General features: G+C 44.5%; 2 protein-coding genes across 3 annotated transcripts; both read left to right on the top strand.

Moving 5' to 3' along the window:
• On the top strand, window positions 1-2,154 carry LOC132455238 (E3 ubiquitin-protein ligase TRIM39-like). 2 transcript variants are annotated; one of them, XM_060049067.1, is made up of 2 exons: window positions 1-174; window positions 282-2,154. In XM_060049067.1, exon 2 carries the CDS (start codon window positions 284-286, stop codon window positions 1,892-1,894), a length of 1,611 nt encoding a protein of 536 aa, XP_059905050.1. In that variant the 5' UTR covers window positions 1-174; window positions 282-283; the 3' UTR covers window positions 1,895-2,154. The 2 variants fall into 2 exon arrangements, with proteins under 2 accessions (XP_059905050.1, XP_059905049.1); XM_060049066.1 differs by having other exon boundaries at window positions 271-2,154.
• Window positions 2,155-12,980: 10,826 nt separating this feature from the next.
• Window positions 12,981-15,490, top strand: LOC132455221 (E3 ubiquitin-protein ligase TRIM39-like). Its single transcript, XM_060049046.1, has 2 exons — window positions 12,981-13,370; window positions 13,479-15,490. The coding sequence occupies exon 2, from the start codon at window positions 13,481-13,483 to the stop codon at window positions 15,107-15,109; it is 1,629 nt and encodes a 542-aa protein (XP_059905029.1). The 5' UTR covers window positions 12,981-13,370; window positions 13,479-13,480; the 3' UTR covers window positions 15,110-15,490.

The raw sequence follows: 15,490 nt of genomic DNA, 5'->3' as shown, positions 1-15,490 counted from the left end.
GTTAGGGGAGGAGCCAGGTGTTATGGGAGGAGAGCAGAGGATGTCTTTATCAGGAAAAAAAGATACCATTCCCATAAACCAAATCCATCCGACGTGGAAGCAGTTCTCTCTTTCAGGAGGAAAAAAAGAACGCATTTTGCAACAAATAATCTGACAGACGGAAATAACAACAAGGTGAGTAAAGCAGCACAACTTTGAGAAAAGTTAAAACCTTTCTTTCTGTTATGGAATTAAAAACGAATGCACTTGCTAAATACATAACCATTGTAGTCTGTGTCTAGGAATGGCCTCTGCTAACCCTTCCTGGTCTGAAGAGAACTTTTCATGTCCCATCTGTCTGGATTCATTCAGCAGTCCAGTCACCACACCATGTGGACACAACTTCTGCAGAACCTGTATTACGGAGTTCTGGAATGAACAAATCAAGTACATATGTCCTCTTTGCAACATGCTTTTCAACACAAGACCTGATTTATGGATCAATACCCTCTTATCAGAGCTGACCGCTCAGTTTCGAACATCCGTACGAGTAAAAGAGCAGCCTTTTGTTAAACCAGGAGAAGTTCCATGTGACGTCTGTACTGGGACCCAGCTGAAAGCCGTGAAGTCCTGCCTCGTGTGTCTTATCTCTTACTGCCAAACCCACCTGGAACCACATCAGAGAGTCGCAGGCCTGAAGAAACATCAGTTGGTCGAGCCTATGGACGGTCTGGAAGACAGAATGTGTAAGAAACACAATCAACTACTGGAGCTCTTTTGCATGATTGAACAGGTGTGTGTGTGTCAGTTCTGCACAGCGACCACCCACAGGTTCCATCCTGTTGTACCACTAAAAGAAGAATATGTAGTGAAAAAGGCCCAGCTGGGGAAGATGGAGGCTGAAGTTCATCAGATGATCCAGGAGAGAAAACAAAAGATTAAGGAGATTAAAGACACAGCTAAACGCAGCAAAGAAGACGCAGACAGTGCGATAGCCGATGGTGTGCAGGTCCTCACTGCACTGAAGCGCTGCATTGAAAAGTGCCAGGATGATCTCAACCGGATGGTTAAAGAGAGACTGAAATCCACAGAGAAACAAGCTGAAGACTTCATCAAAGAGCTGGAGCAGGAAATAGAAGACCTGACCAATAGAAGCTCAGAGGTGAAGCAGCTCTCACACACTAAAGACCACCTCCACTTCCTCAAAGCCTTCAAATCCCTGAAGGATCCTCCACACACCAGGGACTGGATGACGGTGGAGATCCGTCCTCCGTCTTATGTAGGGACCTTGAGGAGATCCCTGGATCAGCTGGAGGAGACACTGAACATGGAGATGGAGAAGCTGTGTGAGGATGCTGAACTGAAGAGAGTCCAGCAGTATGAAGTAGATGTGACTCTGGATCCTGATACAGCTCATCCCTGTCTCACCCTCTCTGAGGATGGGAAACAAGTACATGATGAAGATGAAGAGAAGGAACTCCCAGACAACCCGAAGAGATTTACACAGTGTGTATGTGTTCTCACGAGGCAGAGCTTCTCCTCAGGGAGATTTTACTTTGAGGTCCAGGTTAAAGACAAGACTAAATGGTCTTTCGGAGTTGCCAGAGAGTCCATCGACAGAAAAGATCAGATCATAGAGACCCCTGAGACGGGTTTATGGACACTTTACTACGACAATGATGGGTTGGTATTCAATGACGACCCTGATGTCTGTCTCCCTCTGAGAGCTGAGCTCCAGAAGCTGGGGGTGTTTGTTGATTATGATGAGGGTGTGGTCTCCTTCTACGATGTAGAAGCCAGGGTTCATATCTACTCTGCTACTGGCTACACCTTCAGCGAGCCTCTCTATCCATTCCTCTGTCCGTGTGACAACCCTGCCCCCCTGATCATCTCACCTGTCAATATAATAGACTAGGACCTTTGTTTCATGATAAAATGATCAAGCAACCAAAACAAATAATGTGGTTTCCTAAATAAGAATCTCTACTATCTTAGAAAAATGTATTTCTATTATAATGTACTGTTCATTTGACAAGGAGAATTCTATTAAGAGACTAACATTAAACAAAGTTAATGTAACTCATTATTAAATAACTTACTGTGGTTCAATGTCTGTTTTCTCCTGGATGAGTATGACGTTTATTGATGTAAAATGGTTAAAGGTTGCAGTCAAGATTTTTTTTTTAAGTGAAATGTTAATTTTGATCAAATAATCTATTTATTTTTAAGGAAACAATTCAAGAAGTTAATTTTCGTAGTCACACTTTTCCGATTTTAATAAAAATGTACAAAAGTGGAATGGGGACATTTTCTGTGAAAAAGTTACATTCTCAGTAAACTATGCATTCTTTAGGTATGTATTCAGTAGAATAGATACATTCTCAGTACAATATATATTCCTGTCCTACTAAGAATGTAGCTACATTCTCAGTACAGTATATAGAATATATAAAGTATCTGTACAATATGTATTTAGTGGAATATGTTACGTGTTAAAATGGCAGCAAAGGCAGACAGAGAGTCATGGATGAGTTTCGAATATTTATCTACAACTTCAGCATCAAGGTTTGTTATTATTTACAAAGTTACACCATTTTCCCCCTCTTCCCTAAACACAATGTCCATCGCGACCACGGAGCGTCGGAGAGCGTCCAAACGATCAAAAAGAGAAGGCGTCCACGAGAACGGAGGGAGTGAAGAGAGTGTGTGTGTGTGTGTGTGTGTGTGTGTGTGTGTGTGTGTGTGTGTGTGTGTGTGTGTGTGTGTGTTCGCAGACACTAGGTTATAACTGCTGCCATGTTGTTGGATGAGGGGGTGTTTTTTTTTGGTTTAACTCTCACTACGACATGGGGAGTCTGGACATTGAGATGTAACGTGGCTTGAAGACCTGGATTGTCATTGGTCGACTTTATCAGAGCGTGGTCTCTTTCGATTTATTTATATCTATATACAGTATATATAGATAATCTCTCTATCGATATCTTGTATCTTGTTTTATTTTGATCAGCAGTTCTCGTAAGAGTCGTCTGCAGACTTGTACTCAAACACATTAAGTCTTGGAGATAAGCCTCATATAACTACAGTGACTCAATATCAAATCACAAACCATAATAGCACCTAGAGAGAGGGTTGCTTTTATTAAGACTGTGGTGAAATATATCAGCCTCAGGTGATGGAGGATCCCTGTTCTGGGCTCTCCCCTTCTCTGTTTCAGGCTCTCCCCTTCTTTCTGCCTACCTGCCTGTCTGTCTGTCTCTCCGTCTGTCTATACATCTAATCTGAAAATATCATAGTTTATTTGTTTTTCTCTTTTCTTCTTGTCTTCTCTTTAAGTGTTATGTTATTTTAAAGTGTGGTGACGCTTGTCGACCGTTGGAGCTTCAAGAAAAGCACGAGCCAAGAAAAAACAAAAAATTGACATAAGTGAAAGTTTCCAGGCAGGTAGGCAGGTAGATTAATAACATGAAGGTGTTAAATTAGTGCAACATGTATATGGTGTTGGCTTGGTGGCTTGTAAGGATAGCCGCAGCAGACAGACTGGAAGACGTCTTCCACTGTCGCTCTACAAGGTGCTGAACTCCGGCTGAGAGATGACGTCACAAGCTTTGAACAAGCCTACCTTTACCGAATGAGACGAGACAAGAAAAATAAATTATAGAATTGTAGAAAGATTTTTGCGCAAAAAAAAAAAGAAGAAAGAAAAAAATAACTAGAATCGTTGTGTAAGGCTATTCTGTCTGGTTCCTAAACCATCTCTCACCTACAATTATAGAAGATAATGTTTATAACTCGAAATATGACCAGTAGTAGGTGTTTGTATCCAGAGCGTCCAGTGAGATGAAGGCCCAGGTCTGGGCTGCTCAGGGAGGACATGGGGATCCTTTGGACGAGGAGTCTAAACAAACCAACCAACGGGGTCCCCTGCGCCCCTCAACAGTCCTGGTTTATTGTGGGGCTGCAGGCCTGCCGGCTCCCCTGTGAACGCCCCTTCAGTTCAGCTTCAATAAGAGGAGGACAGGTGTGTCGCATCAGAGCCTAATCAGCAGGGGACCGGGTCACCCTATCAGCCAATCAGAGGTGATGCCTGAACCAGCACTAGACCACGTCACCCCCTATCAGCCAATCAGAGGTGCTGCCTGAACCAGCAGGTGTTTCACCTAGAGAGGGAGTCAGCGAATAGAAATAATGGAAACCGATCTATAAATGGTGTAGAACATATGTCTTCTTGAATTATCGATTAAAAGCCCTGAATTAATTTATGAATTCAGTTCCTTCCCTGAACTACGGGCCGTTCTGTGGTTCTTTGAGGGCGCGGCAGCAACTGCCATGCTCTACCGGTCGGGCCACCAGGGACTAGAGATTCAAATCACCCAAAGGATTCCTGGAATCGTTGAGTCACCGTTTATTAAAACTGTTCATGAACCATTTATAAAAAAAAAAGAGAGAGAGAGAGAGAGAGAGAGAGAGAGAGAGAGAGAGAGAGAGAGAGTTGGTTTCATGCCCACTTGTTGGTGTGGTTGGTGTGTATGTGTGTGTGTGTGTGTGTGTGTCCTGTGTTTGTGTGTTGTGGCAACCCGGCACGTTGAGCGAACCACCTCCTCCCAAACAGGACACCATTTAGTTAGGAAAAGCCAAAAAAAAGGCATGTTTATTCCAAAAACATAAAAGTCTCTCAAAACACAATAACGAAAAAACCTGGGATGAATCAACGGTCCCCTCCTTCGTGGGTGGAATCCCGTCACCCACGAGGACCGGTCTCTCCGTGCATGAGCTCCAGGGCTGGGAGAGCCCCGAATGAGTGGAGAAGCGGGCTATTTAAGCCCTGCTTCTCCACTTGTTCCTCAGGTGCTCTCAATATCCTTAATTGGCCTGGGCCGGGTTGCCACAGTGTATAAGAGTAAAATAAAATACATTATATGATGACATCATACAGCCATCGTACCCAAAAAGTGCTCTCTTGTTTTTTGTTGTTTGTTTGATGAAAGGTGATGCAGTGGGTCACATAGTAGTGATGTGGATTCATCCAGGGCAAAATCTCAATTTAGTGAATAACATTATAAAAACGTAGGTAAATATGCACTCAAATGACCCTCTATTAAACACATGCCACTGCACGCCTTAACCTGAACTGACAGTTCTTGGTTATCAGATTACGGCAATCAAAAGTTCTGGCTCCACCTCAGAGACGGCGAAAACCTGACCTGCAATCAAGCACCGCCCCTCAATGGAAAACTACTGTCAGACGTCAGCCAGAATGCACCATAAGGTGAGTGTTCAGTGATTGGTCACCTGCTTGGCTATGGAGCCAGGATGGAAACCAGACTCACCCATTCAGTTTGCTTGAAGGAATAGAAGGAAATCCATGGACTGAAATACATAAAACTGTTAATGGATAAATGTAACATCATTTTCAGATAATCAGTGCACACCTTGATAACCCTAAATAACAACTAGAACTAAACTACGATACCAGTTGTCCGTCATTTCAGATGTACACACTGTTTGTCCCTGGCACGTAAAAGCTACCCATAAAATGCAAGTACATTTTAGGTTTGTTTTGCTGTCCCTGCCATGGCAATGACTGTGTTGTCTCTGAATAGTGAACTTGTTGGTCTGGTTTGTCTGTTTCTGTAAATATTCTAGAACACTCCGGGTGCTCCGCCTCGGCAACGGTCAGCGCTTAGGCACTCAGACCTCTCGCTTATAATGCTACAATGCTAACAATGCTATAGAAAGAGAATATTTCTTCATCCAGAACGTCATGCACTAGGGCGTGGCTAGGCTCCCATGATGCGGAAGAAAATCTCTCCATGATGTTGCCCTGCGCCATTGAGCAGTTTTCATAGGAATGAGTGGGTGCCATTTTTTAATCTGCTGTCCTTTCTTTAATAGGTCCATGGCGTGTGGTGGGCCGTTCGGCCATCTTTGTAGTCCACACACTGACTTTAGGAACACACTCGTTAAGATGTGTTGTTACATGTCATTAAGGGTCTGGTGTCTCACCATTTCCAAATCATAGTAGATATTATTTATATAGTTTGATATGTTTTGATGTTGTATTATTTCTGCCCCCAGCATAACATGTTCGTTGTCAGTAGACTTATGGTGCAATCCATTTTTATGGTACACCGGTAGGCCTGCCTGCTAGTGGTAAATTGTAAATCTCCCAGCTTTCTTACAGCATTTCTGTAAGAAAGGAAATGACGTCACGTTCTCGCTAGAGCAGGTTGTACGTACCAGCATACAAAAGGATTGCACCATAAGCCACATCTAGATCGTCTCAACCCCAGCCAACAACTTCACACACACACTCACCCGCACCCGCACCCGCACCCGCACCCGCACCCGCACACCGGGGGTTTCCATCCTGTATCGCTGTCTGCGACTCTCAGCTATGCTGCTCGTGTGTGCACTGTGCACGTGGGCATCGGGGAGAGTTCCCGCAGCAGCATAGTGCCAAAAAACGGCTCTTTGCTCTCTGTCTGTGGTTGTTGAAGGTCGGATCGGGGTTGGATAGAAAGTATTCGGGGAAGCCCCGGAAACCCGGATAGATCAACACTGATAACTCCCAGTTACATTCGCAAATCACCACAAAATCACCACAATTTCTCTCGCTTAGCACCGGCTCTCTTTTAACTCAAGAAAGTAGAGAACACACATCAACTCATTTGAAGAGGCCACACAGTGGGCATTAATGAAGTGCACTCATGTGCCGTGGGGGCAGAGCCAGGCGTTAGGGGAGGAGCCAGGCGTTAGGGGAGGGGCCAGGAGTTAGGGGAGGGGGTGAGAGGACTTCATGTTGAGGAAACGAAACCTAAAAAATAGAGAAAAAAAAAAACACCACGACATTGAACCAGTTCTTTCTTTCAGGAGAAAAATAACGCGCATTAAATAGTCTTAAAGACAGAATCAACAACAAGGTGAGTAAAGCAGCACAACTTTGAGAGACGTTAAATGTCTTTTCCGGTTATGGAATTAGAACAATAATGGACTTGCTCAATACATAAACCTTGTCGTCTGCCTCTAGGAATGGCCTCTGCTAAGACTTCCTGGTCTGAGGAGAACTTTACATGTTCCATCTGGATGTGTTCAAGAGTCCAGTTTCCACACCATGTGGACACAACTTCTACATGTATTACAAACTTCTGGGATGGACAAGTCAAGCACAAATGTCCTGTTTGCAACAAGCTTTTCCACAGAAGACATTTACATTAACATTTAGGGCATTTAGCAGACGCTTTTATCCAAAGCGACTTACAATAAGCACATTTGTCATAAGAAGTGCATCAATATATCGCTGTCGGTACAGAAAGGATGTTCATAGAACCAAGTGCAAGTACAACAATCGCTAGGCTAACCAATTCCCTGTGTTACAGGAATGATAGCAGCTACTGCAGTTGCTACACAGTAGGGATGGGCACGAGTAGTAAATTCCAAACTCGAGTGATCGAAGGAATTCCTCGAGGATCAATCGAGTACTTGTTTGATCAAATCTATTTTTAGAATGCAACGCATCTGCAGCAGGAATGGGCCTAATGATGAACTGCAATATTACCAACCAAACATGTAAGGCTTATTCTCCATCAAAACAGTCAGAGTTATCAGAGTATTCATTATTTATTTTTGCAAACGTTCAAAACATATTTTCCTTACAAAAATAAATATGCGTCTCACAATTTAAATCACGTCGAACCAAGGCCTGTAACGGTTTAAAAAAAACGAAAACGAAACAAGTAGCCTTACCATTGCAAATAATTTTAATCTGCAAATAAAACGGCAGCAAATGGACTATGGAAATACTCAGCGTTGTGATCTTCTCTACACGGCCGGGATTACAGCTGCATCTTGCGGCGGTGAAAATAGCCGACACACTTGGTTGCTGCGGGTCTGCTTTCCCGAACTCGCCAGTGTGTTTCAGGAGCATGTTGCCGCATAGTACTTGTAGTACTCTGGTAGCTCGATTTCGCTTGGCATATTTTCCATTTCACCTTATGATCTCCTATTTCTTTAAAGTATTTCAATTCTTCGCTGCGCTTTGCTTTAACCGCCATCTCTTAACTTTTTCTGGCGCGCCTGCACACGGCACGGCACGCGCCGTGCATTTCATTTGCTTTGTGCCCACGGCATGCGTTAGTGGCACCGCACAGAAAATTGATACATTTGCTTCAGAAAAATTTGTTTCTGTGTGTATATGCAAACTCGAGTTTGCCTGTCCACCCACCGCGCTGAAAAGGTTTAATCGCAGAGGCAGGAAGTCCAGCCATGAGTGAGTTGCAGTAGTCGAGGCGGGAGATGACCAGTGATTGGACTAGAAGCTGAGCTGCTTCCCTTGTGAGAAAGGGCCGGATTCTGCGGATGTTGTAAAGTGCAAATCTGCAGGATCGGGCCACGGCAGTGATGTTTGCGGTGCAGCATATCTGATTGTCCAATACCACACCGAGGTTTCTGGCAGTTGGGGAAGGAGATACAGTGATGTTCTCAACGGTGACCAGTAAGTCCATGTGTGGGCAATCTTTCCCTGGGATTAGGAGGAGCTCGGTTTTGTTGAGGTTAAGCCTCAAGTTGTCCAAATGCTGACGTCCGCCAGACATCCCGATATGCGTGTTGCAATCAGGGCTTTATCAGATGACGGGAAAGAGAGAAAAAGCTGAGTGTCATCAGCATAGCAGTGATAGGAAAATATGTGTGATGTAATTACAGAGTCCAGAGATCTGGTATAGAGGGAGAACAGAAGAGGCCCCAGTACAGAGCCTTGAGGGACACCAGTTTCAAGCGTGCAAGGTTTGGACAAGGAGCTATTCCATGTAACATGATAGGTGCGGTTCATCAGGTAGGATGTGAACCAGGAAAGAGCAGATTCAGCAATGCCAAGTTCGGCAAGAGTGGCAAGGAGGATCTGGTGGTTCACTGTGTCAAATGCTGCGGACAGATCGAGGAGAATGAGAACCGTTGAGAGGGACGAGGCTCTGGCAGCAGTGCCTCGGTCACCGCGAGGCGAGCCATCTCAGTGGTGTTGATATAATAAAATCAAATGATTCAATTGCTCTCGTGTGAGAGGTGGTTTTCGTGCTGCATTTACTGTCTCCCTCTGAATTCAACCATCATGGTTAAAATGTCCTCATATTGATCAATGACAGAAGACGTAGGCTACTAGACATAAATCATGCTGAGACCAGCGGGTGTCCGAGAATTTCTGCAGGCGTTTATTGATGTGATTGTTTGCATTAAGCACTGTAGGCGCTTCTGTGAGGCTGTGAGGAAGTTCACTATTTATTATACCCTGTCTAGACAGTAACGAACATCCCTGACCATAGTTATTTGCGTTTGTAGTCTACACTCAGACGTGAACTCTTTATTGCATGCGGGTGTCTTCATAAAAAAATTAAAACATTCGGGAGTATGCGATAATACAAATTATTCTAAAGAGTACTAGACTCCTCTAGACCGCCTTCCCCAGTGAACCAAGAAAGCCCGCGCCGTGACGAACGGGGGATTTGACCCCCTCGGTTTTACACAGTTTTACGCCGGGCGTGCCAAGCTGCGACCGAAGTGTAAAAAGGCAGTGGAAAAAGACCTATAGCCAGGGTTCGAGTAAGGTGGGAGCCAGTGGGAGCTGAGCTCCCATAGAGAGAGGTCTGGCTTCCATGAAAACAGCAAACTCAAATATCTGTGTGGGTCTCAGCAGCATAATATTGTAATTACAAATAAAGCTATTTTCCCTTCCACATGCAGAGTAATATAGACGTTAGGTGGGATAATAGAACGCTGGTCATTATCGAGAAAATAAGCCCAGACAGGGCAAACCGGACACTGACGCGAAACGGAGGTGCTTCGACCTGAAGGGGGTTATTTTCGATAATGAGCGGCTACTTGGCAAAAGAAAAAATGACTTCACAAGGTGTCTTTTTACAATTTATTTGTTACCATTTATAGTGTTGATCAGCAGAGAAATAGTTAGCCAAAGACGTTGAGGTTGCTTAGGAACCGAAGACGCTGGCGTGGTTGTGAAGGGCCCATGCAAGTGAACGGAGCATTCCACGGCATTGAGAAGAACCGTGTCATAATAGCCCATATTTCCGTCCTATACCCCCCCCCCCACCCTGTCAAAATTCTGCGCAAGGCCGGAACGGTCTCCCCCCCCCCATTTTTAATGTCTACAAATATTCTATGCTAGAGAGCCAATCAATGAAACCATGCGGATCAGATAAAGTCGGCTCTTTGCTGCGAAAAGTATGTTTCAGAAATCAGCACATGCTATTTTGGATTTTTGTAATATCAAATTATTTCAGGGGGGGATATGCCATGAAAAAATGTATGCACAGTGCGTTCAGGATTAGGACTGATATATATGTCGGCCTAGGCCTAATAAATTGTGTTTTAATATCTTTAGCATTCATATTATTGCAGTCTATTCTTTTCGTAGGCTACTCTGCTGTTGGCCTTGATGGGGAGATATTTTAACCCTTTTTAACCCCATTTTCCTGCAACATTCCTTTTTCTCCCCCTGCGTCATAGCCCGTTTCAGCACCGTGTCAGTGGACAGGTACAAGAACGTCGTGAGTGGAGCGAATGTTTCGGAAGATCCATCGTGAGAATGATCGTACGAGCGAAGATCCATCGTTATCGGGAAACGAGGCCCTGGTCTCCATCTATGATGTGGAAGCCAGGGTTCATATCTACTCTGCTACTGGCTGCACCTTAATGAGCCTCTCTATCCATTCCTCAGCCCAGGTCCCCATAAATATGAAAGTGGAAACTCTGCCCCCCTGATCATCTCACCTGTCAATCAAATAGACTAGGACCTTTGTTTGATAACTAATGTTGCATCATGAATTAGAATCTCTACTATGTGAGATCTGAGAGAACTCCATTAATGTTGTACTGCTGTCATTTAACAAGGAGAAATTCAGTAGTGAAGCCTGACTATTATAAATGATTACCCATTGTAACCCACATTATATACCTAACATTATACTGCTATAAAATTGTTAATGGTTGCAGCTGCGTCTAACATGTTTTGAGGTGTATATGTGTATGTGTATATCATAATCATCTAAACATTACTAGTAGTTTATACTTCAGAATCATGAATGAAAACACAATGAAATGTAAAATTACTTTTTCATTTAAAAAAAATGGAAAACAGCTGATGAGGCAATTACTTTTAATGTCCACCATACAACAACCCGACATGTGTTCCACACTAACACAAAGGTCACAGTGCCTACATGTCAAGATTCCCCCCATGTGTGTGAGTACCGTGACTTTGTCTCGTCATCTCTCCTCCTCTCCCTCCTCTCATCTTAGTTTCTCCTCTCTTTCCCTGTTCCTCCCTCCCTCACCACCTCCTCCCTCCACCTCCTTTATTTTTACTTCACCCCTCCTTCTGCCTCCAACTCCACCCTTTTTCCTCCCCTTCCTCTTCCTACCCCTCCCGTCCCTCAATGCCTCCACTCACACCCTTCCTCTCCTCCTCCTCCCCTACATACCTCCTCCACCTCCTCCTCTTCCCCCTCCTCCTCTCACCTCCTCTACATTTTCCCCCTCCCTCTCCTCCCCTTCTTCTACCTCCTTCCCCTCTTCCTCCTCCTCCTCCACCTCCTCCTCTCTTCTCCTCCTCGACCCCCGACCTCACCTGTCCTCCCCCCTCTTCACCTTTACACACACACACACACACACACACACACACACCAACACAAACACACACAGGTGCACGCGCGGGTACGCAGACACACACACACACACCCACACACATACACACACACACACACACACCCAAAGTGCGCATACGTGTCCCTTTGTTAGTCTGTGTGCCCTGTGTGTTAGTATGTGTGTGTGTGTGTGTGTGTGTGTGTGTGTGTGTGTGTGTGTGTGTGTGTGTGTGTGTATGTGTGTGTGTGTGTGTCTGTGTCTGTGAGAAGGTGAAATCCTCCCCCTTCTCACTGTCTCGCATTGGAGCTATTGTTATTATTATATTGTGTGTTTGTGTATATATATATATTAGATTGGGCTGGTGGAAGTTAGTCTTCCGTCCCGGTAGGGGGCAGTATAGTAATAGTAAAATAGCTTTAGGTGAAGAATGTTCCCCCCCCCCCCTACTAATGGTCTGGCCCATACGGCCTTGATTGGGCCAATTGGCATTTCCCTATTTAAGGGCTGCTCATTTGGTGTTAGAGAGGCTGAGGGTAGGTGCTGGCTTGATGTGAGGCCAGTACTAGTAACGCTATGCTAGATTCATGTTAGGCTATGCTATGTTATATTTTCTTAGTTTATGTTTGCTGACGGATGCAGTCATTTCCTTTTCGTTTGGAACGTGCTCTATTTTTGTGTGAATGTTTTGGAGACATTAAAACTTCACTTTTCTTAGTCGTCAGTCCATTGCCCTCATTTTTGCCCACACTCGCGATACCCAGTTGCCCGTATCCCAGATACGTGGGGCGACCACGCCGGTCCCTCACAGTGTCTAACAGTTATAGAGAGATGAGGGGGAGATAATGTGTCTTGTTTAACCAAAGCTAGCTCCCTGAAGGTGGAACCGAACAGTTTCTTTATTTAGTTCATGTTTTAGTTTTGTTCCTGTATGTTTTGTCCCTATCACGGGGAACAAGGCGCTGAACGGTGGTCCTCGTTCCTCTGTATACGGTGATTCTATTGGCTCATCTTATCCTGGACCTTTCTGTTTGAAGGTCCAGGTTTTATTAAGTTGTGGCAAAAACATGTTGAACAACAAGGAATGTTGAATGAATACGTGTCAAAACGAATGCCCTGTGTGTGTGTGTGTGTGTGTGTGTGTGTGTGTGTGTGTGTGTGTGTGTGTGTGTGTGTGTGTGTGCGAGTAAGAAAAACTTTAACCAACAGGGGGTGCACTAGTACTTCAAACGGGGCAAACTTTCCAAAAGCAAAAGGAAATCCCCCACTGACCAGACTGTCTAGTGCTCTCAGCTTTGCTGCTCGTGTGTGCAATGTGCGCGTGCACGTCGGGGAGAATTCCTAGCGCCAATAAACAGCTCTTTGCTCTCTGTCTGTTTCTGTCGAAAATCGGATCGGGGTTGGAGAAAAAGTATTGGGGGAAGCCCCGGAAACCCGAATAGCTCTACACAGATTATCCCAGTTACAGTTTTACTTGCAAATAACCACTAAATCACCACAATATCGTTCGGCACAGGCTCTCTTTTAACTCCAGAAAGAAGACAACACACATCAACGCATTTGAAGAGGCTGACGCGGAGAATGAATGCAGTGCACTCACGTACCGTGGGGGGGAGCCAGGAGGGGAGAGGACGTCATGTTGAGGAAACGAAACCTAAAGCACCCCGACGTGGAAGCAGTTCTCTCTTTCAGGAGAATAATAACACGCATTAAATAGTCTGACAGACAGAAACAACAACAAGGTGAGTAAAGCAGCACAACTATGAAACAAGTTAAAACCGCTTTTGCCGTTATGGAATAACAAAAATAATGGGATTGTTCAATACATAATCCTTGTCGTCTGTGTTTAGGAATGGCCTCTGCTATCGCTTCCTGGTCTGGAGAGAACTTTTCATGTCCCATCTGTCTGGAGGTGTTCAGCAGTCCAGTCACCACACCATGTGGACACAACTTCTGCAGAACCTGTATAACAAAGTTCTGGGATGAACAAGTCCAGTTCAAATGTCCTGTTTGCAATGAGCGTTTCGACGCAAGACCTGATCCACGGGTCAATACCCTCTTATCAGAGTTGGCCGCTCAGTTTAGAACTAATGTAAAAGTAAAAGAGCAGCCTTGTGTTGAACAAGCAGAAGTTCCCTGTGACGTCTGTACCGGGACCCAGCTGAAGGCGCTGAAGTCCTGCCTAGTGTGTCTTATCTCTTATTGCCAAACCCACCTGGAGCAACATCAGAGAGTCGCAGGCCTGAAGAAACATCGGCTGGTCGAGCCAATGGACCGTCTGGAAGACAGGATGTGTAAGAAACACGACCGACTTCTGGAGCTCTTCTGCAAGACTGAACAGGTGTGTGTGTGTCAGTTCTGCACAGAGACAGCCCACAAGTTCCACCCTGTTGTACCTCTAAAGGAAGAATATGAAGTGAAGATGGCCCAGCTGGGGAAGATAGAGGCTGAAGTTCCGCAGATGATCCAGGAGAGACAACAAAAGATAACGGAGATCAAAGACACAGTAGAATTGAGCAAGAAAGATGCAAACAGAGACATTGCAGATGGTTTGCAGATCATCACTGCTCTGATGCGCTGCATTGAAAAGTGGCAGGATGATTTCAACGAAACGGTTAAAGAAAAACTGAAATCCAAAGAGAAACAAGCTGAAGATCTCATCAAAGAGCTGGAGCAGGAAATAGAAGATCTGACCAATAGAACCTTAAAGGTGAAGCCACTCTCACACACTAAAGACCACCTCCACTTCCTCCAGGCCTTCAGATCTCTGAAGAATCCTCCACCCACCAGGGACTGGACGACGGTGGAGGCCCGTCCTCCGTCACACCTAGGGACCTTGAGGAGATCCCTGGATCAGCTGGTGGAGACACTGAACATGGAGTTGAAGAAGCCGTGTGATGCTGCTGAACTGAAGAGGGTCCAGCAGTATGAAGTAGATGTGACTCTGGATCCTGATACAGCTCATTACAATCTCATCCTGTCTGAGGATGGGAAACAAGTACATGATGGAGGTGTAGGGAAGATACTCTCAGACAACCCTAAGAGATTTACAATGTATATGTATGTTCTCACAAGGCAGAGCTTCTCCTCAGGGAGATTTTACTTTGAGGTCCAGGTTAAAGACAAGACATCATGGTGGTTAGGAGTGGCCAGAGAGTCCATCAACAGAAAAGGTCAGAAAATATCGACCCCTGAGAATGCTTTATGGACTCTTCACTCATATAAGGATGGGTTTATATTCCAGGATGACCCTGTTGTCCGTCTCCCTCTGAGAGCTAAGCTCCAGAAGGTGGGGATGTTTGTTGATTATGATGAGGGTCTGGTCTCCTTCTATGATGTGGAAGCCAGAGTTCATATCTACTCTGTTACTGGCTGCACCTTTACTGACCCTCTTTATCCAATCCTCTGCCCAGGTCTTAAGGATTATAACGGTAACAACTCTGCCCCCCTGATCATCTCACCTGTCAATCAAACAGACTAGGACCTTTGTTTGAGAATAAAATAATCAAAATTCCAAAACAGCCAAGGTTGTTTCTTGAATTAGATTCTCTACTATGTGAGATCTGAGAGAACTGTATTCATATCATACTTTTCACCGTTTTAACAAGGATCAATACATTAAGCCACTAACACTGTGTACTATAACAAATATATAACCCATTATAACATAAGACTACACTATAATGTTCCAAGTTTTTCTATCAGAATGCTTTTTATATTTTTAATGAGAAAAAAAATGTCTAGGTAGATGGTGTGAAAATTGTTATAACATTATCAATAGGTTTTTTTTAACCAAATAGTTACATTCCTTTGTTATTTTCAATCATCAACTTTTGAGATTTTAATAAAAATTTAGAACGGG

This window comes from Gadus macrocephalus, chromosome 4 (genome assembly GCF_031168955.1).
Source record: "Gadus macrocephalus chromosome 4, ASM3116895v1".
NCBI classification, from domain to species: domain Eukaryota; kingdom Metazoa; phylum Chordata; class Actinopteri; order Gadiformes; family Gadidae; genus Gadus; species Gadus macrocephalus.
Note: the sequence above shows the minus strand (reverse complement) of the source record. Positions and strands in the feature narration are given on the sequence as shown.